This window comes from Rhincodon typus, chromosome 2, assembly GCF_021869965.1.
Source record: "Rhincodon typus isolate 14 chromosome 2, sRhiTyp1.1, whole genome shotgun sequence".
Taxonomy (NCBI): domain Eukaryota; kingdom Metazoa; phylum Chordata; class Chondrichthyes; order Orectolobiformes; family Rhincodontidae; genus Rhincodon; species Rhincodon typus.
The window spans coordinates 85,138,743-85,162,476 of NC_063333.1; the positions used below are offsets into that span (position 1 = coordinate 85,138,743).

The following is a 23,734-nucleotide window of genomic DNA, read 5'->3' on the forward strand; positions in this document are numbered from 1 at the left end:
TTTTCTGATGAAGGGTCTAGGCCCGAAACGTCAGCCTCTCTGCTCCTGTGATGCTGCTTGGCCTGCTGTGTTCATCCAGCCCTGCACCTTGTTGTCTCACTCATCACTGTTCTCTGCTTTCTGTTCCAGATCCACTTTTGTATCCACCCAGTCGTTGCCCCTTTAATGCCTTGGGCTTCCATTTTAATAACTAGTTGCTATGTACAAAACAAAATCACCCACCCTAACACTCAGCAAATCTCCTTGTTACCTCATCAAATAACTCAATCGGTCTAGTCAAATATGATTTGACTTTAACAAATCCATGCTGGCTTTCATTTGTTAGTTTCTACTTCATGTTTACAGATCACCGAAACTACTGATCCAACTTAATCTTTGTTGGTCACTTTACATTTTGCTCCAGTACATGGCAGAAACATAGAAAATAGGAGCAGGAGTAGGCCGTTGAGCCCTTTGAGTCAGTTCCACCACTCAATACGATCATGGATGATCATCCAACTCAGTACTCTGTTCCTGCCTACTCCCCATACCCTTTGAACCCTTTACATGTAAGAAATATATCTACATCCTTCTTGAAAACACTCAAAGTCTTGGTCTCAAGCACTTTCTGTGGTAGAGACTTAGATGGGCTCACTTTCTGGGTGAAGAAATTTCTCCTTAGTCCTAAATGGCCTACACTGTATCCTTAGACTGTGACTTCTGGTTCTGATCTTCCCCGTCATTGAAAACATCCTTCCAGCATTAATGTGATAATTGATACAAGTTATTAAAGGTATTGGAAATGTCAACTGTGGTTAAATGCCGCTATGCCACTTCTGCAGAAAAGCTCAAAGATTTAAGCACACTTTGAGCTCCTCATCCAGAATGACACTTTGGTACAATATTGAGGGAGTCACTGTCAGGTACTGTCATTCAGATGATGTGTTAAACCAAAGACCCCTTCTGTTCTCACAGGTGGTTAAAAAAAGTCTCATGACCACGGTATTTGAAGTAGAGCAGGAGTGAGCATGATCAACCAATTGTTATCTAATGTAAACTGCATTTTTGTTTCAATTATTCTCTTCAATCTTTAACGCTTTCTTGTCAGTTATAATAACAGCAGTGATAGATTTTGAGGAGAAAGCATTGTACTGAACAAAACCGTACTTTTGTTCAACAATTCAAGCATGTTAAAAAATGTATACGTATAAAATCAGTGCCTGCTGTTTAATTTGAATTCATAACTTCCATAACTAATGTGTGTTATACATCAAATTTTTTGTGATGGATGTTTTATTTCAGACAATAGAATTGAGTTTTTGAGTGACTCCAAAGCTCATTACCTGAGTCTCCATTCCTTCCAACCATTAGGAAAATGCACTGTAATGCTGCGTCTCTTTGTTTTTAGGCTGCAGGAGCTATCAGACCACTTGTTTCCACTGTCGTTGCAACCAACCCAGAAAGCTATCTTGATCGTTCATTGGAACGTGCCAAATATAGGGCAAGTGAAATGCCTCAAGCCTTCACATTTGATATCATTTACAGAGCTTATCAACAGGTAAAATTCTTGAGTTCATTTTGCCCTGCAGTGATTCTGATGTTCTATGTGAATATATCATGGAGTGGATGATTATGTTATATCAATTATTACATATTTTTGTTTGCATTCCTTGGGACTGTTTCTCTGATAAGGCTGCTGAATAATTGCAAGTTATCATTGGCTCACAGTACCATGATATAAATTCATTGGAACGGCTTTCCCATTGCTTCGATTCCTTTGCCTCTGCCTTTTTTAGTGTAAAAGTATGTTTTAAAGCTTGTGATGTGTTAGTTAGAATGGGAGGAGACTCATGTGAAGTATCAACACCACCATAGATTTGTTCTGCCAAATGCCCTACTTCTGTCTTATATATTTTATGTAATTCTTTCCATGCAGTCTTGACTGAAGGCACTAACTCTTCTGCACAGAGGGGACTCACTTTTTCTACAGCAGGGAAATGCAATGGAAGACAGCATTAGCAAGACTGCATCTGAAGTGTAGTGGATAGTTCTGGTCCCCTTGTTTAAGGAACGATACACTTGCCATAGAGACAGTGCAGCTGAGGTTCATCAGATTGATTCCTATGATGGTGGCACTGTCCATGAAGAGAAATCAAGGAGGCTGGGCCTGCGTTGCTTGGAATTTTTAAGAATGAGAGGTGATCTGATCGACACTTAATTCAATTCTTAAAGGGATAAGCAAAAATAGTTGTAGAAAGGATGTCTGCCTTGACTGTTGGGTCAAGAACCAGCGGTCACAATCTCAGAATAAAAGCCACACCATGTAGAACTGAGATCAGGAGGAAGTTCTTCAGTCAGAGAGTGGCAAATCTTTGGAATTCTATGTCTTGCAGGGCTGTGGAATATCAGTCATGAAGTAAGTTCAAGGCAGAGCTTGATAGATTTCTAATTACCAATGACATCAATGTATGTTGCAGAACTATGGCATTGAAATAGATGATCAGTATTGATCTAGGATAGTGGAGGAGGCTCAAGGCACAAAGACTACACCTCCTCTCACCCACCTTCCTAGAAGAATGCGATCCCCATTCCCAATTCCTCTGCCTCCACCACATCTGCTCCCAAGTTGAGGCGTTCCACTCCTGGACATCCCAGATGTTGTCGTTTTTCAGGGACCATAATTTCCCCCCCACAGTGGTTGAAAATGCCCTCGACCGCATCTCTCGCGTTTCCCGCATCTCATTCCTCACACCCTCTCCCCGCAATAACAACAAAGACAGAATGTCCCTCGTCCTCATGTATCACCCCACCAACCTCCGGATTCGATGTATCATTCTCCGCCACTTCCGCCACCTGCAATCTGACCCCACTACGAAGGATATATTTCCCTCCCCACCCTTATCTGGCTTCCGGAGGGACTGCTCTCTCCGCGACTCCCTCGTCTGCTCCACACTCCCCACTAGTCCCACCACCCCTGGCACCTTTCCCTGCAACCGCAGGAAGTGCTACGCCTGCCCCTACACCTCCCCCCTCACCTCCATCCCAGGCCCCAAGAAAACCTTTCACATTAAACAGAAGTTCACCTGCACATCCGGTAATGTGGCCTATTGTGTCCGCTGTTCCCGATGTGGCCTCCTCTACATCGGGGGACCAAGCGGAGGCTCAGAGACCGCTTTGTGGAGCATCTACGCTCGGTTCGTGACAAACAACAACACCTCCCAGTCGCGAACCACTTCAGCTCCCCTTCCCACTCCCTGGACGACAAGTCCATCCTGGGCCTCCTCCAGTGTCACAATGACACCACCTGAAAACTGGAGGAACAACATCTCATATTCCGCCTTGGAACCTTACAACCCAATGGTCTCAGTGTGGACTTTACGAGCTTCAAAACCTCCCCATCCCTGACCTCATCCCAAGACCAGCCCCCCTCTCGTCCCCGCCTCCTTGACCTGCCCGTCTTTTCTCCCACCTATCCGCACCTCCCTCCTCACTGACCAACCCCCATCCCCACTTCCTACCTACACTCACCCCTACTAGCTTCATCCCCGCCTCCTTGACCTGTCTGTCTTCCCTCCCACCTACCCGCCCCTGCCTCCTCACTGACCAATCCCCATCCTAACTCCCCACCTACACTCACCTTTACCAGCTTCATCCCCGTCTTCTTGACCTGTCCGTCTTCTCTCTACCTATCTGCTCCACTATCCACCTTCTATTACCGCCCCCCCCTCTCTATTTCAGAGCCCCCTTCCCCTCCCCCCTTTCTGAAGAAGGGTCCAGACCCGAAACGTCAGCTTTCCTGCTCCTCTGATGCTGCCTGCCCTGCTGTGTTCATCCAGCTACACACCTTGTTATCTCAGAGTCCAGCATCGGCAGTTCCTACTATCTCTCAAGGACTTGAATGGTCTACTTATGCTACAACATTCCAAATAGAAGGAGGAGGAGCGATAGTCAAAAAGGGACGAAGCTTTCTGAAGACTGCTATCATAGTCTCATATCAAGCAGTCCTGGAGATTTGGAATACCCAAGTCTTCTGCCTCCTTTAGTTTCAATAGATTACAATTCTCATAATTCCTTCAGTTTCTCATGGACATGATCACGTTGCAGTCAGTCACAGAGCGATAGAAAACCCTTTGAACATAAGAACATGAGAAGTAGGAGCAGGAGTAGGCCATCTGGTCCTTGAAGCCCCCTCTGCCATTCAATAAGATCATGGCTGATATTTTCATGGCCTCAGCTCCACTTACCCACCCTCACCATGACCCTTAATCCCTTTACTGTTCAAAAAATTATCTATCTGAGCTTTAAAAACATTCAAAAAGGAAGCCTCAACTACTTCACTGGGTAGGGAATTCCACAGATTCACAACCCTTTGGGTGAAGAAGTTTCTCCTTAATTCTATCCTAAATCTGCTGTCCCTAATTTTGAGGCTGTGCCATCTCATTCTAGTTTCACCCACCAGTCGAAACATCCTCACTGCTTCTATTTTATCTATTCCCTTCATAATTTTATATGTTTCTATAGATCCCCCCTTCATTCTTCTAAATTCTAATGAATATAATCCAAGTCTACTCAGTCTCTCCTCATAAGCCAACCCTCTTGACTCCAGGATCAACCTGGTGAATCTCCCCTGCATCCCCTCCAGTGCCAGTACATCCTTTCTTAAGCAAGGAGATGAAAACTGCACACAGTACTCCAGGTGTGGCCTCACCAGACCTTATACAGCTGCAGTATAACCTCCCTGCTTTTGAACTCAATCCATCTAGCAATGAAGGACAAAATTCCATTTGCCTTCTTAATTACCTGTTGCACCTGCAAACCAACCTTCTGCAATTCATGCACAAGAACACCGGTGTCCCTCTGCACAGCAGCATGCTGCAAATTTTTACCGCTCAATAATCGTCCTTTTTTCTGTCATTCCTACCAAAATGGGTGACTTCAGATTTATCAGCATTGTACTCCATCTGCCAGACCTTTGCCCACTCACTTAAACTATCTATATCCCTCTGCAAACTTTCAGAGTCCTCTGCACACTTTGCTCTCCCACACAGGGAGCAAGTACCTCGTACCTGTTGGACAAGGTCAAGAGCTGAGGCTTCTCTGTCCCTGAATTCAGGATCCCATGACCTGCCTCACTTGCAATCACACCCTGCGGACATTTTCCCGAGTGAGGATGCCAGTCATTAAGATCAGGTTGATACTATGGCAATACGTGCCTTTGTTGCTGGGTTGAGACAACCAAAACCTATTACACGTAAGCCTTTTACAGAGAGAGAGCAATTTTCCCACCACTTCTCCATTGCCTTTATTTGAGCCTTAAATAATACATGGCAAAATCGCCCACCACTTTAAATTCAAAAGTTGAACATTACAATGCCATCACCTCAAGTTTTCCATTCAGAAATGGAGCAATTTGAAAGACTAACTAGATTATGACGATCAAAATAACCTGTTTGTTGAGAAATGCATTTTGATACGTGAAAATTAATTTTATTTTAAAAATAATCTGTTAATTTAATCTTCTAAAGTTACATGGCTGAATATTCTAAAACTGCATGATGCTGGGAAAGTGTAAAACATTGATTTTAATATCTAAGTAACACAATTGCTGCATTTCAATCCTCCAGGCAATTTAACAATAGATTTACATGAAGGCATATTGTATAAGGTATTATTCAATAGTTATGGTCAGTCTGTAGCAGCTTCATATCAGATGTGAATTGAGGAGAATTGTGAAGTGGGCTATCATGTGTGTACTCTTCTGAGACCAAATAGAGGTGAAGCAATTGCTTTATTTTTTGTCTGCCTGTGAATTTTGTAGATGAGGAAGACACTTTTTTGTTTGGCAAGATGGAGAGCGACAGATCAGATTTTGAGATTAGATAAATAATATGCCTTTTATTGTAAAGCTTGTGGCTCTATTACTTAAAGTAACTAAAACCTTTAGAGACTGTAAAACATAACTGTCATTTTCTTGAATGATGGTTGTGATGTGTAGTAGTGACTTAAAGAAAAGTCTGTGGGTGTGGAAGAAACACAAAAAGAACTATTGGAAACATAGCTGCCTTTTAACAAGAGAGAGTATGTAATTTGTAGATCTGATTTCGGATAGAAATCTAGCTCCTGTGATTAATCATTAATCATATATCCATTTTCCTTTTCTCGCTATAAAGAACAATGTTGATTTTGAATGATTTAACTGTTCACACTTTGCTCTAGGAGATATGTAGTTTCTTCCCCTAAAATACAATCTTTAGCACAAGAACAATGAGCCCTGTACTCAGAACCCCTCAGGGTTGAGAGGGCTGGATAACTGGCCCATCTTCCTTTCCTTTCCTTCCCTGTCCAGCTTGGTAAAGCATATTAATGACTGGTAACCAAGAAATCACATAGATCCACAAGTAATTCCATCAGTTATCATGGTCAATCCTATTCCAATGATCAATAGGATAGAGCTTTCAGCAGAAAAAAAGTAGGAAGATAATGATCAGAATCCACGCTAAACTCAATGACATGAGTTGAAGTTATGTGTTTGATATTTGGAAATGAGGACAGTTCCATAGCATGACAGAAGAATATTCGAGTGAAAGCATAACTCACACTGATTTGAAGTCGGAATCGTGAATGTCCACACTTTTTAACACTACTTTACAATATCTTCTGTCTGTTTTCTGTATAAAGGCAGTCTGTTTGGCAAGAGTATCTGCAATGCAAGCCCACAGCTGGAGGAGAACATTTAGTTTAGGTGTGGGGTGGGGGAGATCATGCAGTGAGTTTCCCTGAGCACTGATTTGAATTTATCTTGTGCAGTTTGATCATGTGGAGCATGTTTACTTTCCTCACGATCCATCAGTATCATTCAGAATTGTTGGAGAGTTTTTCTTTTCATTTAACAGTTTCTTCGGCGTTAATTTTTCACAATTATTTCGGGAATATCAGGGGGAAGAACTTGAAAATTTTTATTGAGGAAAACTTACTTGAGTGTTTTTCTTAACAGAGAGGCTGACTGTGAGAGAAGGAAGACTAGTAAGGCTTTGAGTTCAATAAAATTTGGAGAGAGGCTGGAATTTTCCAGTCCTTGGGTTAGGAGACAGGGAAGCTCATAAACCGAGAGGGGCGAATTGTGGGATGAAAAGTTCAATGTCTCCACACTCGTCATGGAACTTTCCTTCAAGTGGGAACGACAATAGTGTAGCTGTCCATCGATTAGAGGTGGACAGTCAATTAATTCAATTTACGATCACTTAATGGCTGTTTAAACTGCACCAAATGTTTACAAATGTCAGTAAGTGCAGGGCTGTTGTGGTGCAGTGGTAGTGTCCTACCTCCAAACTAGGAGGCCCGGGTTCAAGTCCCACCTGTTCCAGAATATGTAACAATATGTCTGTATAGGTTGATTAGAAAATAGGTTAAACAAAAAGCAGACTCACTTTGGTTTGCATTGACCAATAATGGGCCTTCCATCTGGTTACACAGGGCGGCGCAGTGGCAGGTTGATTTGCTTTGATTCTACCTCAGCCTGTGTGGTGTTTGCATGTTCATCCCGTCTCTGCACGGGTTTCCTCCGGGTGTTCAGTTTCCAGCCACAGTCCAAAGATAACAAGGTGTAGAGCTGGATGAACACAGCAGGCCAAGCAGCATCAGAGGAGAAGGAAAGCTGACGTTTCGGGCCTAGATCTTTCTTCAGAAATTGAATTCAGAACTCACAGTCCAAAGATAAGTAAGTTAGGTGGATTGGCCATGCTAAATTGCCCATAGTGCCCGGGGATGTGCAGGCTAGCTGGGTTAGCCCTGGGAAATGCAGGGTTACGGGGTAGGATAGAGGTCTGGGTCTGGGTGGGATGCTCTTCATAGGATCAGCGTGGACTCGATGGGCTGAATGGCCTGCTTCCACACTATTGGAATGCTATGAAGGTGATATGCTGGTTGTGGTTAGTAGTTTAAAAAAAAACACAAAAACAAAATAGTCGTGGTGATTTTGGTGGTGGGTAGGTCGCTCAGTTGTGTGAAAACACTTCTGGGTAGATCGTAAAATAAGATAAAGCTGATCCATGTCTTTAGAGAAAGGTGCTTACCATGGGTTACCATGAGATTACATTGTGATTTAGTCCCTTCCTGCTCCCCTCACCCCTCCCCCATCTTACCTTTCATGGTTTGCATTCCCCATGATGGGCTTTGCATTTAAACTTCTAATTGGCAGCACGCTGGTGGTGGTTAACAGTTAAAAACAAAAAAAAACCACTCCGATTTGGTGGTGTGAAAACCATTCGGTTGTGTGTGATAACACTTTTGGATAGCCAAAAGAATAAAGCAGACCTACAGGGAGGGAGCATGGAGTGTCCATCAATGCTCTCGATGCCTTCAGACAGAGATGGGCACTCCGGGGTTGCAGTGTTTATTTCTTGCTCCAACTCCATTTTGATTTAGCTTCTTCCCTCTCTGCCTACTTCCCTTTCACTTATGATGGTTTGCATTTGCCCTGAATGGGCTTTGCTTATAAATATTTAATTGGCTACACAGGTGATTACTAGTGGTGTTCAGTAGTTAGAAAAGGGGGAAAAAAAGCAAAAAAAAAAAAAAAAATCTGGTAATTTTGGTGATGTGAAAGTCACTCAGTTGTGTGTGATAGCACTTCTGTGTATAGAGAAAAATGGTGTGGAGAAAAATAAAGCTGACCCATGTGCTTGGCTTCTTGGCCAGTGGTCTGTTTCTCAGTTTGGAATGTTGCATACCATTATTACAGAAGAAGGGCTCTTGTGGCGCAGTAGTAGTGTCCTTACCTCTGAGCCAGGAGGTCTAGATTGATTAAAAACTAATAAAGCAGACCCCACAATTGGCCACGTGGCTGTTGTACTGGTGCTGGTTAATAGTTAAAAAAAAAACACCACGGTGATTTGGTGGTGGGGAAAAAAATGAATCAGTTAACCTACAAATAGTGGCTGTATTTTAGTGTTCAACAATAAACAATGTTCCTTTCTAGTTCATCTTCCTGAGTTATACAGAGGGTGTCTTTGAAACATTTCCTCACAGTAACCACTTGCATTTACAAAACTTAGAGGAGAGAGCTTGTTCTGGAAGTCTGGTGTAAGTCATAAAGGTGATGTGGTCCACCCAACTTTGCTGATTGACTGCAACCAGTGCCTCGATGCAATGGATGTCTGCCTGAAAGGGCACTGACAGTGGAGCATCTGTCTTGCCAATGAATTTGCAAGACTTGACAGAGGCATTGCTGGTGGTATTTCTCGAGGGATTTGAGGTGTCTGCTGTATATTGTCCATGTCTCTGATGCATAACTATTAGAAAAATCTGAGCTAAGCTGAAAGACATTATCTCAATGCATGGGTAATGGTTGAAAGCCCCTGAGTGTGAGTACATACAAGTGACATCTGTGTACTGCAGCTCAATGATAGACGTTAGTGTAGTCTTGGTCCTGGACTGGAGGTGACAAAGGTTGAACAGTTTCCCAAAAATCCTGTAAAGAAGCTCCACTCCAGCAGGGAGCTGCAAGGATATGAGGAGGTATTGCGGTGAGGAAGATGGAGAAATGTGTTGAACCATGACAAAGTCTTCTTGACTCTCGTTTCTACAAGTATTGTATTGTGGTGGATCCATAGGTTAGTATCAAGGCTCATATGTCATTGGGCAGCTGTGGGGAATTTCTGAGGTTAGCCAAATTTGAGGAGGATGCTCCATAATTCTCACATGTTGACCGAGCCAGAGGCCGTTGTAAGGTCAAAGGAGGCCATGTAAAAGGTGGCTCCTGCTTTCTTCCAGGATGTTAGAGATTGTAGATGGGATTAGGTGATGATCAGACCAGCAGTTGTCAGCTCCTGTCATGGTATGGGTGATTTTGACATCCCTGAGGTCACTTGTTCGGATGATGAGTAAGTGCCATTGTCCAGGGTGAGGATGTTGGCATGAGGACTTGTATTTATCTCTCTGATGAAACAGGGTGTTAGTTTAGAGCAGGCTGTGCTCCAGGCATGTCACCAGGAGGCGGACCCCTTTATTGTTGGCCTTCCCTGTGTCTTCCATGCCAATCAGAACTTTCCAGAGGTGTGCATCCCTTCTCACTCTGGGATTGAAATCACTGGGGAGAATCAGTGTTTGTCCCATTAAGCCCCTGGACAACAATTGATCAAACCTGGAGTAGAATTCATCTTTGGCCTCATCCACTGTTTAAAGGGCTGGGATGTACACACTGATGACTGTGGTGAGCTGCATTTGGGTTAGAGAGATTTGAAAGGTCGTGAGGTGGTCATTTATTCCACAGGGGCTTGCTGAGAAGATTAACTAGTTGTGGTTATAATGGAGTCTGTTTTCTTTCTCACATTTACGTTTCCAGATTAAGGTGTATCTATGTCATTGCACTTTAAGTTGACCTTCTCTTTCCCACCATCTCCGACTCAGGGCAGTAATGTTAATGATTTGACACTGGAGTTCCTAGGTTATAATAATGGTGCAATGTCCAAATTTGTCACTACAGGGATTATCCTTGAAGATCCTGATGTTTCAAGTCCTAAACTTCATTTTGAGGGGATGAAAGATCCCTGTGCCAAGATTCTTTTATCCTGGGTGGCTGTTGCACACTGACTACCCACGTAATCCTGGTACAGCAAGGTCTTGTTGAATGGCAGGGAAGCACTGAATGGTTAGAGAGCAGGCTCCACTACATTGGATGGGGACTAACATGCACAAGTCATTGCCCTTAATGCTACCCTTCTCCCATCCTAAGAGCCCACCATCCTGATGCTTGTACATCAATGCCATAGCAAGTGTAGTGTGAAAGTAAATTACCACTTATCAGCAGAAGCCTGGATGTTGTATAGGTCTTACTGTGTATTGGCAAGGGTGGCTTCAGTATTTGAGGAGTCTCAAGTGGTACTGGAACTTTCCCACATCTGATCTTTTTGATGGAGAGAAGGCTATTCTTCCAGCAGCTGAAAATGTTTGGGCCTGGAGCACTACCTTGAGGAACTTTTGTGGCAATATAACATTCTAAGCTATTGGACATGCATTGACTGGGAAGAGACAAGAGAGATACAGACACAGTGAGGTAGAAACTTACCTTGTGAAGTGATGTAATTGGCCAACTTGTTAAATGTTTGTTCCAATATTCAGTTCCAGTAACTTCATCTCCCATCAGTTCCCTCCTTCCTGCACACTGTCTTGCTGAGTATCCTTGGCTTTGAAAATATTTTACAATAATTCAGTACAGCACAGAGTTATCAGTAATTTTTTTTTCTTTGTCGCTAAGATTTATTACTCATCCCTGACTTTGATTTCTGGTGGAACTGTGAATTCATACCATGCAGAATTTTGGACTTCAAAAGACCCATTATATCTCATTTAATAAAGATTGAATTTTACTTATACCGTTCCTATTAATCAGTTGCTTTCATGTTGTCCTCTCTGTGATACAAAAAAAACTATTTTGTAATAAAATATTCCAACTTACAATGCGCAATGGGATTTAGAAAGTTTGTGAGTAATTTATAATAATTTCTGTCTGTGTTTCTGACACAGCCAGCAGATTAGAAATGTTTATTTTCATGTAGAAGATAGAAATCTGTAAGTTAGAACTTCAGAAATGTGCATTACTGTACTTCAAGGATGGTTAAAAATATATTTTAATCTGTAACTAATGATTTTAAGGATTGATATGGTATGCTTCATATTTCTGTTTTCTGTGACAGTGTACAGATTATGATTTTGAGTATGGGACAGAATGTCTCCATTTATCTCTGAAGTATTGTGGCACCTCGGCCAAGCTCATTGATGGGCCGCCAGATCTCTGGAAGGTAAGAGGGAACAGTTTAAGTTTAACTATTTTGCTTTATTTTACTTATTTTGATCGTTAAAATAGGATTGTTACCTTTACCTAAACTTCCCAAACTTTAAAACCAGAAACTTAATGCAAACAGAAAGTGTTGGAAATACTGAGCAGGTGGAGAGTTAACAATTTGGGTCGTGGCCTAAAAAGTTAACTCTAGAAACTTTATATTCAATAACATTTACAAAGGACTGTTTAAAAGGGCCCACATTAACAATACTAATTCCAGATTCTGTTGTATTGTTTAGAATATGAGGGTATTCTCAAGATTTGTTTTAGAACAAAATCCATTTAGATACATAATGGATAGAAAGGGGAATTAAATGAGATATTTTATAAATTATAGTATCAAATACAGGAATTAAGAGGCACTGCAATGTGTGTAGAAAACACTGGTTGAACCATTGTTGCAACTTGAAGTGTCGGGCATTCCACTATAGAAAGAACATCAAAGCCTTGGAGCTTCCAACATGGATTCACAAGTGTGATTGCAGGGATGGGAAACTAGTTATGAGGAGAAATCTGTGATATGGGACTTCATCCACTGGAACACAGAAAGTTAAGGGAAGATTTAATTAAGATTCAGAAAATTATTGTTAGAAAGTATTGATAAATTAATTAATGAGGAACAAATATTTATTATGTTTGGCAAATGTTTATGGCCTGTCAATCAAAGACTATTGAGAAAGTAAAAAAAAGGAAAGATCCATTTGCACATATTATATTGGCATGGTTGATATGCAGACCCCTACATTTTGTAAGGGAAGAATGCAAAAGCAATTGCATTAGAAGAAAACACAAAACTTTTCAGAAGAAAGCAGGACAGTCAGGTTAGTTTTGTATTGCACTATTAATGTGCCAGCAGGGTCACAATAAGACAGATGAGCTCTATTTATGACTTTTGTTGTCATATAATTGTATCTGAGAGTTAAAATCCAGAAATATGTGTCACACATTCAAATCTTATTTATCATTTCAAAATGTTGATTGTGCGCTTTTTTTCTTTCTGATAAAACAGCCATTAATACAATAAAGAAAATGTGTGTGGTGCTGCAATTGAACCATTTTCACACATTATGCACACTGGGAATCAGAGTATTGCATATCAATGTTAATCAGACGTCAGTTCAGTTTCTTGGTAGGCAACAATCTTAGCCGAGATAAATATTTTGTTCGTGCTAAGGTACAATAAGAATATGAATGTGGAGAATGTTTTTTATTTAGACATATACTAACTATATGTTGAAATTTTAAAATTTTCATTCAAAAAATTGACTTAAAATCCAGTCCTTTTATACCCTATTACACTGGTGTTTACTCCCTTGCTGAAGATGCTATGGTTGTATTTGTTGCAGGAACATGCAGTATGGAGGTATCATTACCTCTCGCTGTGGAGAGCATTGTATGGGCACTTTGACAGAACTGAAAGATGTTACAGATGAATTGCTTTTGAAAAGGGTTTAGAGCAAAGAGAAGGAGTGAGAAAACACATGTACAAGCACATGATGAAAATAAGTTGGACAAGAAATACATCTGGGGAATAGAACAAAAGGCATAATAGCAGTTTGTACTCCACTGATTCTCTTTTCCATTTGCTTTAATCATCATGAAAATTGTACTGGGTATTCAAGTGCTTCCAAAGCTGAATTTTAGCACCACAGAATCATTAGTGAAGTGGAGCTTGTTAGATGGCTAAATGGCTTAAATAATATCAGTATTGGAAATAAGAAAAGTCAGACTGTCTCTATGGAGTGTACACATTCTCCCTGTGTCTGTGTGGGTTTCCTCCAGGTGCTCCAGTTTCCTCCCATAGTCCAAAACTATGCAAGTTACGTGGATTGCCTACGCTAAATAGTCCATAGTGTCCAGGATTTGCAGGCTCGGTGGGTTAGCCATGGAAAATGCAGGGTTACAAGGATAGTGTAGGGGGTTGGGTCTGGGTGGGATGCTGTTCAGAGGGGTTGGTATGTACTCAATGGGACAAATGGCCTGCTTCCCCCTTATAGGGATTCTATGAAACTTGCTGCCTTACCTGCTGAGTTTCTCCAGCATTCTATGTGTTTGCTCAATCTTCCTATTTCTGTACTCATGAGCACAAGTTTCTGGGAGTAATCCTGAGATTACTGCTTTACAGGTCCTGCTCTTCCGTTTCGTTAAGGATCTCATCTGAAAGGTTAAGGGGGTGATCTGATTGAAGTCTTCAAGGTATTGACAGGAAAAGACAGGGTTGACAAAGATAAACTATTTCCACTCACTGGGGATTTTAGATCTCGAAGACCTAATATGGGAATCAGGGCTGGACCGTTCATGAGAGAAGTTAGGAAGTACTTGTACACAAAAAGGGTGGTAGAGTGTTGGAACTAAAGCAGTGGATGCTTGATCAGTCGTTAATTCTAAATCTGAGGTACAGCAATTTTTGTTGAGCAAAGGTGTTAATTGAACTGGACCAAAGGCAGGTAAATTGAGTTCGGCTACAGATCAGCGGTGGTCTCATTGAATGGTGAAACAACTTGAAGGTTGAAAGGCTGACTGCTATTCCTATGTTCCTATTTATTTGGTGCCAATGTGGATTGAAGATTGGTTGATAAAAGTAAGGAAGAGGAGTAAATGAATCATTCTTAGGTTGGCAGGTTGTGACCAATGTGAATGTTGGTGCTTGGGTACCTTCTGTGCACAATCTTACCGATAATTTTGATGTGGGGACCAAATAGAATATTTCTAAGTTCACAGATGATTAAACAATTTTGGTAGGAATGTAAATTGTGAGGAGGGTGCAGACGGTTTTAATAGGAAGTTAAACAGGCTGAGCGAGTGGGCAAGAACATGACCGATGTAGTACAATGTAGGTCCGTGAGAAGATATCCACTTTGGCAGGAGGATTGGAGTTGCATGTGTTAATGTTCAAAGGGACCTCTGAGTCCTCATTCAGAAGCGAGAACAAAAGCGAGAGGCAGCAAATAATTTGAAAGGCAAATCTTATTTTAGCCTTTCTCACAAGGATATTTGAGCACAGGAGCAAATAAATCCTGTTTCATCTGGTCCCCTTGCCTAAGGAAGGATATACTCTCCATTGAGGGAGTGAAATGACTTGGACTTCTTACAGTACTGTTCATGACTGGATGTCTGAAAACTTTTTACAGGCAGATGAGGTACTTTTTGAAGTGTGGTTATGGTTAGAATTTGAGAAGAAAGCTAGTAAGAGGAGAAAGTAAGAAGGAAATCTGTTGTCAAGGAAAAGCTAAAGTTGATGGGAAATGTTGACGTGAAATATTGGGCAGACCTTGTTGAAACATTGGTGTTCTTGCCTGCCAGCTGCAGGGTTAGTGAAAGACCCTCACTGCCTCGTCCAGCTGATTCAACTGGCGATCACACAGTGGCAAGCGAACAGTTTGGCCTTCCAGTGGAATCAAGATGCTGTACTTGGACATCCTGTCCAGCAGGAACTGCCAGACAATCAAAGGGCAGGCAGCTCAGGCCCAGTGCTGCTACACAGGAAGCTGTTGCTACTAGCCAGAGAGTACATGCAGGATTGGGGAAGATCCAGAACAAAGTAGATAATCTTGTGGACAGGGCTGTAGAGAGATGGATCTCAGGTTGTGATTCATAGCAAGAGGGAGGCAGAGAATTTTGGAAACAAGGGGTAGTGACTGGGTCCTAGCAGGTAGTCGCTGCCTGATGTCCAGTGTCTTGTTCCAACACTGATTGCCTTTGATCGACACCTCCCTTCCCCCCAAAACAAAAAGTTGACAGGATAGCATGTGAACCCCAGCAGCAATGTGGCGAGTCCTTTAAGTGTCCAAAATTGACAAATAGGCAAGAAGGTTTCCCGTGGACCTTCTCACCCAGAACGTAATTCTGCTGAAAGCAGGAAGGCAGTGGAGTTAGGGTATACTGTCTTCCTGTCAAATTAAATGCCCTTCCAGTCTCCAACCTGTCTCCTCTGTGAGCAGGAGATTTCACCCACAGTAAAGATTTGCTAACTGATGAAAGACTAAATACTGAAGAAAGTACAATATAACATCCTTCAGTTTTAATGTTTGCACCTAAAGCAAAACCAGATATCCTGAGTACACTGTGATTTTTTTTTCATTTTCTTTATTTGATAATTTAAAGAAACAGCTCCAGGCTATGATTACATTAGATATTGATTTTCTTTCTGCAATAAACATAATGCAATTTGTTTGCCCCTTAGGTAACTTACAAGCGAGACCTCTATGCAGCTGAATCGATTATCAAGGGTATGTCTTCATGTTTATTTCAGATTGAGTTGTTTGAACTGCTTTACAGAGCTAGCTGTGTCTGAACTCTGTTCCTATTATCACTGAATGTTGATTGTGTTCAAAGTGTGATGGTAATTTGCACAGTAACTTATTACAGAACTAGGAACATTATTCAGAAGACACTTATACGCTGTCCATAGGCACAATTAGTGACTCAAGAGCAGTTATTGTACAAAAAGTCCCAGAATAGGAATTTTAAACTACTGATAAGTGGAGGCATGTCCATTTATTCAAGTTTATTTCATTCTTAGTTTTGCTAACTTTGCTTAACCTGATGAAAACCGCTTCAAAAGCAAACATGTATTGATTTTTAGCACTATATTGAATGAGAAGAGGGCATTATTTTATTCATTCCTGGGATGTGGGCATCACTAGTTGTTTATTGCCTGTGCCTAGTTGGCCTTGAGATGATGGTGGTGGGCTGCCTTTTTGAACCAGTGCAGTCCACTTGCTGTGGGCCGACCCATAATGCTACAAGGGAGAGAATTCCAGAATTTTGACCCAGCGACAGTGAAGGAACAGTGACATATTTCTAAGTCAGAGTGGTGACACTTGCAGGCAGTGCTGTTCTCGTATGTTTGCTGCCCCTGTCCTTCTACATGGAAGTGGTTGTGGGTTTAGAAAGTGTTGTCTGAGAATCTTTGGTAAATTTCTGCAGTGCATCTTGCAGATAGTACACACTGCTGCTACTGAGCGTCAGTGGTGGAGGCAGTGGATGTGGTGCCAATCAAGCAGGTTGCTTTGTCCTGGATGGTGTCAATCATCTTGAGTGTTGTTGGAGCTGCACTCATCCAGGAAATTGGGGAGCATTCCATCACACTCCTGACTTGAGCCTTGTAGATTATGGACAGGCTTTGGGAGTCAGGAGATGACTTATTTACCCCAGTATTCCTAGACTGTGACCTTCTGTTGTAGCCACTGCGTTTGTGTGGTGAGTCCAATTGAGTTTCTGATCAATGGTGACCTCAAGGACGTTGAGGATTTAATGATGGTAACACCATCAAATATCAATGGGTGGTGGTTAGATTGTCTCTTATTGGAGATGATCATTGCCTGGCATTTGTGCAGCATGAATGTTATTACCACTTGTCAGCCCCAGCCTGGATATTGTCCAGATCTTGTTGCATTTGAACATGGACTGCTTCAGTATCTGAAGAGTCGGGAACATCCCCACTTCTGACCTTATGGTGGAGGGAAGGTCATTGATGAAGCAGCTGAAGATGGTTGAGCCTAGAACAGTACCCTGAGGAACTCCTGTAGAGATGTCCTGGAGCTGAGATGACTGACTTCCAACAACCACGACCATCTTCCTATGTGTCAGGTATGACTCCAACCAGTGGAGAGTTTGCCCCTTGATACCCATTGATTCCAGTTTTGCTCGGGCTCCTTGATGCCACGCTCGATCGAATGCAGCCTCGATATCAAGGACTGCCACTCTCACCTCACCTCTGGAATTCAGCTCTTTTGTCTTTAATGATATTATAAAAGTGTTGAAGATTTGGAATCATTTGTAACTTCTTTAAACTTCAGCAGTATATTGTGGAGTTGGAATGATTGCTTGGGTACAAACAGGTCTCCTTTCTTTGAACTGATCCCTCAGCAATCTGTTGTAAGGTGGTTAGAAGCTTCCGATTTAAAATGGAGACAGCAACAAATGGAACTAGTAAGTCTTTATTTGACCATTACTCTTTGAATACAATATGTTTTGAAAAAATCCTACATGCTATATTTGCAGCACTGGCAATGGAACATTTGGTGCCCCACCCCTGGTTGATTTGAGGGAATTTAGAGTCAGCCCCAGTGTGCAACTAGGGTTACACAAAGGTCAGGCTAGATTAAGGTGACAAGCACCCTGTCCTGCGAGAACACCAGTTTGTTGAAATTGAAAGTTGATAGGTTTTCTCGAATAACGTTTTCCTCGTGGAACTCATGAGTCAACACATTTGTTGAATTCACTTTCAGTGTGGGGTCTTGTTTAAAGTATAATTTGTGACTTCTGTTCCTTCTTGCTGCAGGCAAATTCACATTATAACTCATTGAAGCATATCGAGGATAAAATTGGTGGTGGCAGCATAAGACGGGTGTAGTGAGTTGGCTATCTGTTTTACACACTGCTGGATATTTTTGTTCTATTGATGTTGGTGAACAATGGCTTTCACAGCCATGTAATTAACAGTTTTATGAAGGACTCAGTGATGAGACCTGATGAAATTTATAGCAGAATGCTACATACAACCAGCCCAACCAGATCACACCCTATTCTGTTTGCAACGTAAAAATCGCTACCTTTCATGTCTCTCCTGATCATCTGTATGCTTTACTGTGGACCTAGTAACAGCAGTAAGCTGTCTTCTGGAGTCAAGCCTTCCCAACATGTTCAAAATTGTGACACAGCTCTGACAGCAATGATTTAAGTGAACATCTGTGTACAACTAGTTCCTTCTAAGCAGAAGTCACGGTTATTTGTCAAATTTCATGAACAGCAATGAATTAAGTGGACAGATTATCTGGATATCTCGTACATACATTAGGTTTGTTCCACACATCTGAACTGATGTGCACCGGTAAGACATTTATTTTATCGTTTCGAGTCTGTAATATAGGTGGAGTCAACTCAAAGTGCTGCTGTCAGGAGTAGGAGTACATGTTTAATTCCATGAGTCTTGCCTTTTCTGGATCAAGTGTCCATTCTTAAAGTGGAAAGTGGAGTTGAGGCCAAGAGGAGATCAGCCATGATTGTATCGAATGGTGGAGTAGGCTTGAGGGACTGAACTGCCTACCCTGGCTCCTAGTTCTTAAATTTTTAAACGGTCATTCAGTTCCTCTTGTAGGTATCATTGGATTATTCACATGTGTTGACTATCCATCTCCACTCAATGCCCACATGTAAAATCTGAAGCAACTGCACAGTGATCATGAAGAGAATTCTTGCTTTTTGTTTTTCCCTTTCTGGATAAGGGCCAGTTGTTGTAATCTCACCATTTCTGTATTGGAAGTCAACTAGTTCCGAATGTACCTTGGGTAGAATCAGAAACCTTTATGAAATTGTATTGCTAAATTACACATTTGGAAGTCCATTAACCAGTTAAATGATTGCAGCCAGAATAGCTCTTTTCAGAAAACCATGAGTACACATTACAAACCTTTCGCATTAAAAAAAATTGGTATTATTTGTATCTTGTGAGACAAAGAAAGAGGTTATGCTTTTTTTTCCCTTGGAAAAAGCAGTACAGTTGGACCAGCAGATCTTGCGACTGTCAGAGAAGATCATTATCAAAATGGTTAGTGCAGGGGTTTTGGTGGGCATGGGTTAGGGGCAGGGAAATTATAGTCTGGTGGGACTGGGTTGGGTCAGTGCGTGTTTGTTTAGGTCGGGCGCGTCATATCAGAGGTGGGGTGGGGGGGGGGGGGCGTTGAGATGTTGGCTCCGGTGAGACTGGGCTGGGTGGGTGAGGCTAGTATTGGGTATGGGATGTTTCAAGGTTCAGGGTGGGTATATTTGAGGAGGATAATGGTGAACTGGGGTTCAGTTTTATTAGTATTGACCCTAGAGCTTGAGTAGGCTTTTAATTCTGTACAGTACGCACTGCGGTTTACTGTGAAAGCCCTGACTCTCAGCGTCATCCATTGCCTGAGGTGGAATGACCCACTAATTAAACTCATCACTGTCTCTAATGTTGTCTGTCTCTAATAAGAGAGCAGCCCTATGGTCCTCTGGGACAGCAGTGACTTTACCTTTTTTTTATTTAATCCGCTAGCATTTCCTATATAATGACTATGCTTAAATGAGTTGGAACCCTCTGAAATCTTCAACTTTAAGGTTTTGTTTGGAGTAATTCCAGAAGCAGGGGGTAACAGAGGAGACTGCAAGGCTTTTTACTTATTTCAACATGAGCTTCTGGTTTTGATTGCTATTGTAGGAAGTGATCTTACTGACACAAGTATGCTTTGCATAAGTGAGATGCTGCCCTGGAATGGAGGACAAGTTAGCCTTCAGCTCCATGTTGAGCAAATGGGGAGCAACTCACTAAGGAGGTGCCTTTTAGGAATGAAAATATTTACCAGCTCTTATGTAGGAAACAAAATAATATTGTTATGGACCAGATCAAACCCCCTCAAAATATATTAAGTAGATAGCCGAGACTCCCAACGTTTTCTTATTTTTAAAAGATAAGTGTAAGGTGTTTTGTTTCGGATGCAATTTGATTGGTCAAACTAACAGGCTTGAAGCAAAACACACTTTATTCTTACACTGTAGTTAAAATACAAAGAGAAGAAAGAAACATTGGAGTAACTTAACTCTGTTGGAAAATTTAACAAAATAACAGATTATTTAACTGCTAAACAGCAACTGTTTCCATAAACACACCCTTGGCAGAGGCAAATTCAATAAAATAGATTGTCCCACATGCCACATTTCTCCAATCCAGAAGGAGAGAACATCAAGAGAAAATTCTGAGAGAACAAGAACTCCAGCATTTTGCTGTAGCAGGGAGAGAAGAATAGGAGCTTCCAAACTTCAACAGCTATTGCAAGTTAACTAAAATCCTGGTTCTGTGGGAACTTGACCCTTCCCCTTCATGCTGCTTCTAATGTTCCAGCTTTAAAAAAAAAACACAAGGCCTCACAAACTGTTCACTTTATTTGCTTGGGACTGAATGCTTGGCACCTCTGTCTCAACCAGTCTTCACACAAAAAAGAAACAGTTCAAACTATACCTCTTAAAGGCATAGTATCATCACAATATTTAAAAAAGAAACAGTTAATTTTAGCTGTTTTAAGTAAAGAATGGAAATAGGTCAGTCTGTATTTGAAATTTAAAAAATGGGTTATTGGCGAAGGGTCTTGCTGAAATAGTGAACTTTTTTTCAAATGCTGATTGACCTTTTGCCTTTGTCATATTTTCTGTACTTATTTATTTTCACTGGAATTAAAGAGTGCTTACCATATGGAAAGTGTGTAGCACATTTGACTTCATGGTTTACGACTACATGTACATCTATTTTTGATTTGTACTGGAAATAACAAAAAGTGCAGCAAATGATGGAAGTAGCCCTGAACTAATAATGTTAGCAATTCCAGTGCTCAGTTAGAAAAGGGCTTTCTGACACATCATAGTTTATTAAGACATCTCACATTCTGGCTTCATCCTTGACTTCCCAGTTTGGCTACATGTATTGTAGGCAAAAGCCAAGTTCAGTCATGTCATTAATAACACCAGATTCTAACATCAGTGGGTGTAACAAAGTTTGACAACCCTGTTAGATTGTCCAATTTACACAGAGATAATACAAGTTCCTGCATAGGGAGTGGAGTCTCATATTTCCATGGCACCATCCACACATGGCTACAAGGATGAGGTACCAGAGGAATGTGGACAACTGTGCAGCTGTTCAACAGCGTGAAATACTGCCTTCAGGTTTGGGAGTAGGTGTTTGGCTTATGTGCCCTTTTTAGTATTGGGGTATTTGGAAAAAAAAAATGAAGGGGAAATGTTATTTTGTTTGAGGAGCATCAGTATGTTTCACTGAGAAAGTGAAAAATCTTGAATTAATTTTTCTTTCTCCCTGTAGAAAGTCTTTCTAAGAGTGTCTGTATCTTAACTGGAATGCAAGAAGAACCAGAGCGATTGGGCTGTTTGCTGCAAGAGGCCTTACGAAAGCTGGTGGAGGTCAGTCAAGTTAATTAGTTGTGAAACATGTGGTGGTGTATTCATAGTGAATTACTTGTCACAGTGTGGAGCATCACTGAGTCCCGCTGATCCCTTCACGGTCACACCACGAACTACTGAATCTCAGCGTATTCTACATGCACAAGCCATCTGTACATGCATAGACATATATAGCTGCACCATTATGGAAATACAGTGTTGCATGAAAGCAAGACTTTTTCCCAGTCAGAAACACTGCTAAATAATAATAGAAGCAAGCCAATGTATTTAGCTTCTTTGTTGATAGCTGTAACTCTTTGATGATTTTGTTGCTTTTGTTGACTGGTCACTTATAAAAACTTGGACTAAGTGCCACATTGCTGCAAATTCAAAGGCTGGGGTCTTGATGCTTTGCTCCAACCATGACTCTGTCCTGTTTCCTGGAACAGAGCTATTGCCATGTTATGTATTGGCACCTGTGGCTGCTATGTTGCTATAGATGCACCATCCAGCATAAGTGCCTCATGGAATAAAAACTCAAAATGGTATCTTGTCACTTTTGAGTGAGAGGGAGAGAAAATTCCAAGCCATTGAAACTGAAGAGGAAAAAGTATGAAAATGTTCTTTGTCACTTCCTTGTAGAATGAAAATGTCACAGGCACAGCTTGGTGATAGACAGGGAAGCATGGAACTGCCATATTAGTCACCCATTCATGTCAGGGAAGCAGTGTGAAAATTGGCCATAACTAGTTAGGGACATTTGGAAATACTAATCTATGTTCTAAAAGAATCAATGAAAATATACCAATTTCTTTTTTAGCAAATGTATAGTCGCATTGCAAAAAGAACAAGCGTTATTTGCTTCCCTTCACTTCTTTAGCGTGTGTTTTTGTAGGACATTCCATTCCTTGAGCCTATTTCAACATTTGATTAGATTAATGGTGTGCCTATTGCTAGGCACAATATATCTGCCATTGATATATTCATATATCAAAATATATTTTAATATATTCTGATGTACTTGCCAAAAAAAGATTTATCAATCTTAGTCTTGGAAAATTTGGTCTTGACACAATACCCTTAATTTTTGGATGAATTTTTTTGAATAAGATTTCTACAGCCCTTTGGATGAAAAAGTACTCCTTTATTTCACACCTAAATGGCTTGATTTAAGATTTGCCTAACTAATGGAAGGTGGGATAAGAGGGCATTTTCAGGATGGCAGCCTGTAACCAGTGGATTGACTCAGGGGACAGTGTAGTCCCACAATTATCTAAATTATATTACAATGACATCAGTGAGGAAAGTGAATGTACTATTGCCAAGTTTGCTGATAATACAAAAATAACTAAGATGTGGAAGCGTTGGAAAAGGTGCAGAGGAGATTTACCGGGATGTTGCCTGGAATGGAGGGAAGGTCTTACTAGGGAAGGTTGAGAGAGCGAGGGCTTTTCCCTTTGGAACGACAAAGGATGAGAGGTGACTTGATAGAGGTGTACAAAATGATCAGAGGCATAGAAAGAGTAGACAGCCAGAGACTTTTTCCTAGGGTGGAGATAGCTATTGCAAGGGGGCATAGTTTTAAAGTGAATGGAGGTAGATACAGGGGAGACATCAGAGATAGGTTCTTTACTCAGAGAGTGGTAGGGGTGTGGAATGCATTACCAGAGAGGGTTGTGGAGTCGGCCTCATTAGGGGCATTTAAGCGGCTATTAGACAGGCATATGGATGATAGTATAAGGTAGGGGTGGAGGTTAGATAGACCTTAGGTTTAGGGTAGAGTTCGGCACAACATCGTGGACTGAAGGGCCTGTACTGTGCTGTATTGTTCTATGTTCTATGTAACTAGGAAGGCTAGTAGAGAGGATGACTCAGGAAGACAAGACAGGTTAAGTGAGCTGGCAAAAAAAAATGGAATATAATTTGGGAAAATGTGAGGTTATGTACTTTGACAGGAAGGCTAGAGGAGCCTGAGTATTACATAAATGGAGAAGA

The 23,734-nt window shown here is 41.3% G+C and overlaps 1 protein-coding gene across 1 annotated transcript in view; it reads left to right on the top strand.

The window, feature by feature from the left end:
* The window catches only part of crppa (CDP-L-ribitol pyrophosphorylase A), a 249,241-nt gene that overhangs the window by 64,960 nt on the left and 160,547 nt on the right, over window positions 1-23,734 (top strand). The window contains exons 3-6 of the mRNA XM_048612336.1: window positions 1,388-1,537; window positions 11,673-11,777; window positions 16,002-16,047; window positions 21,663-21,760. Coding sequence (XP_048468293.1) covers window positions 1,388-1,537; window positions 11,673-11,777; window positions 16,002-16,047; window positions 21,663-21,760 — 399 coding nt within the window. The remainder of the gene's footprint in view (window positions 1-1,387; window positions 1,538-11,672; window positions 11,778-16,001; window positions 16,048-21,662; window positions 21,761-23,734) is intronic.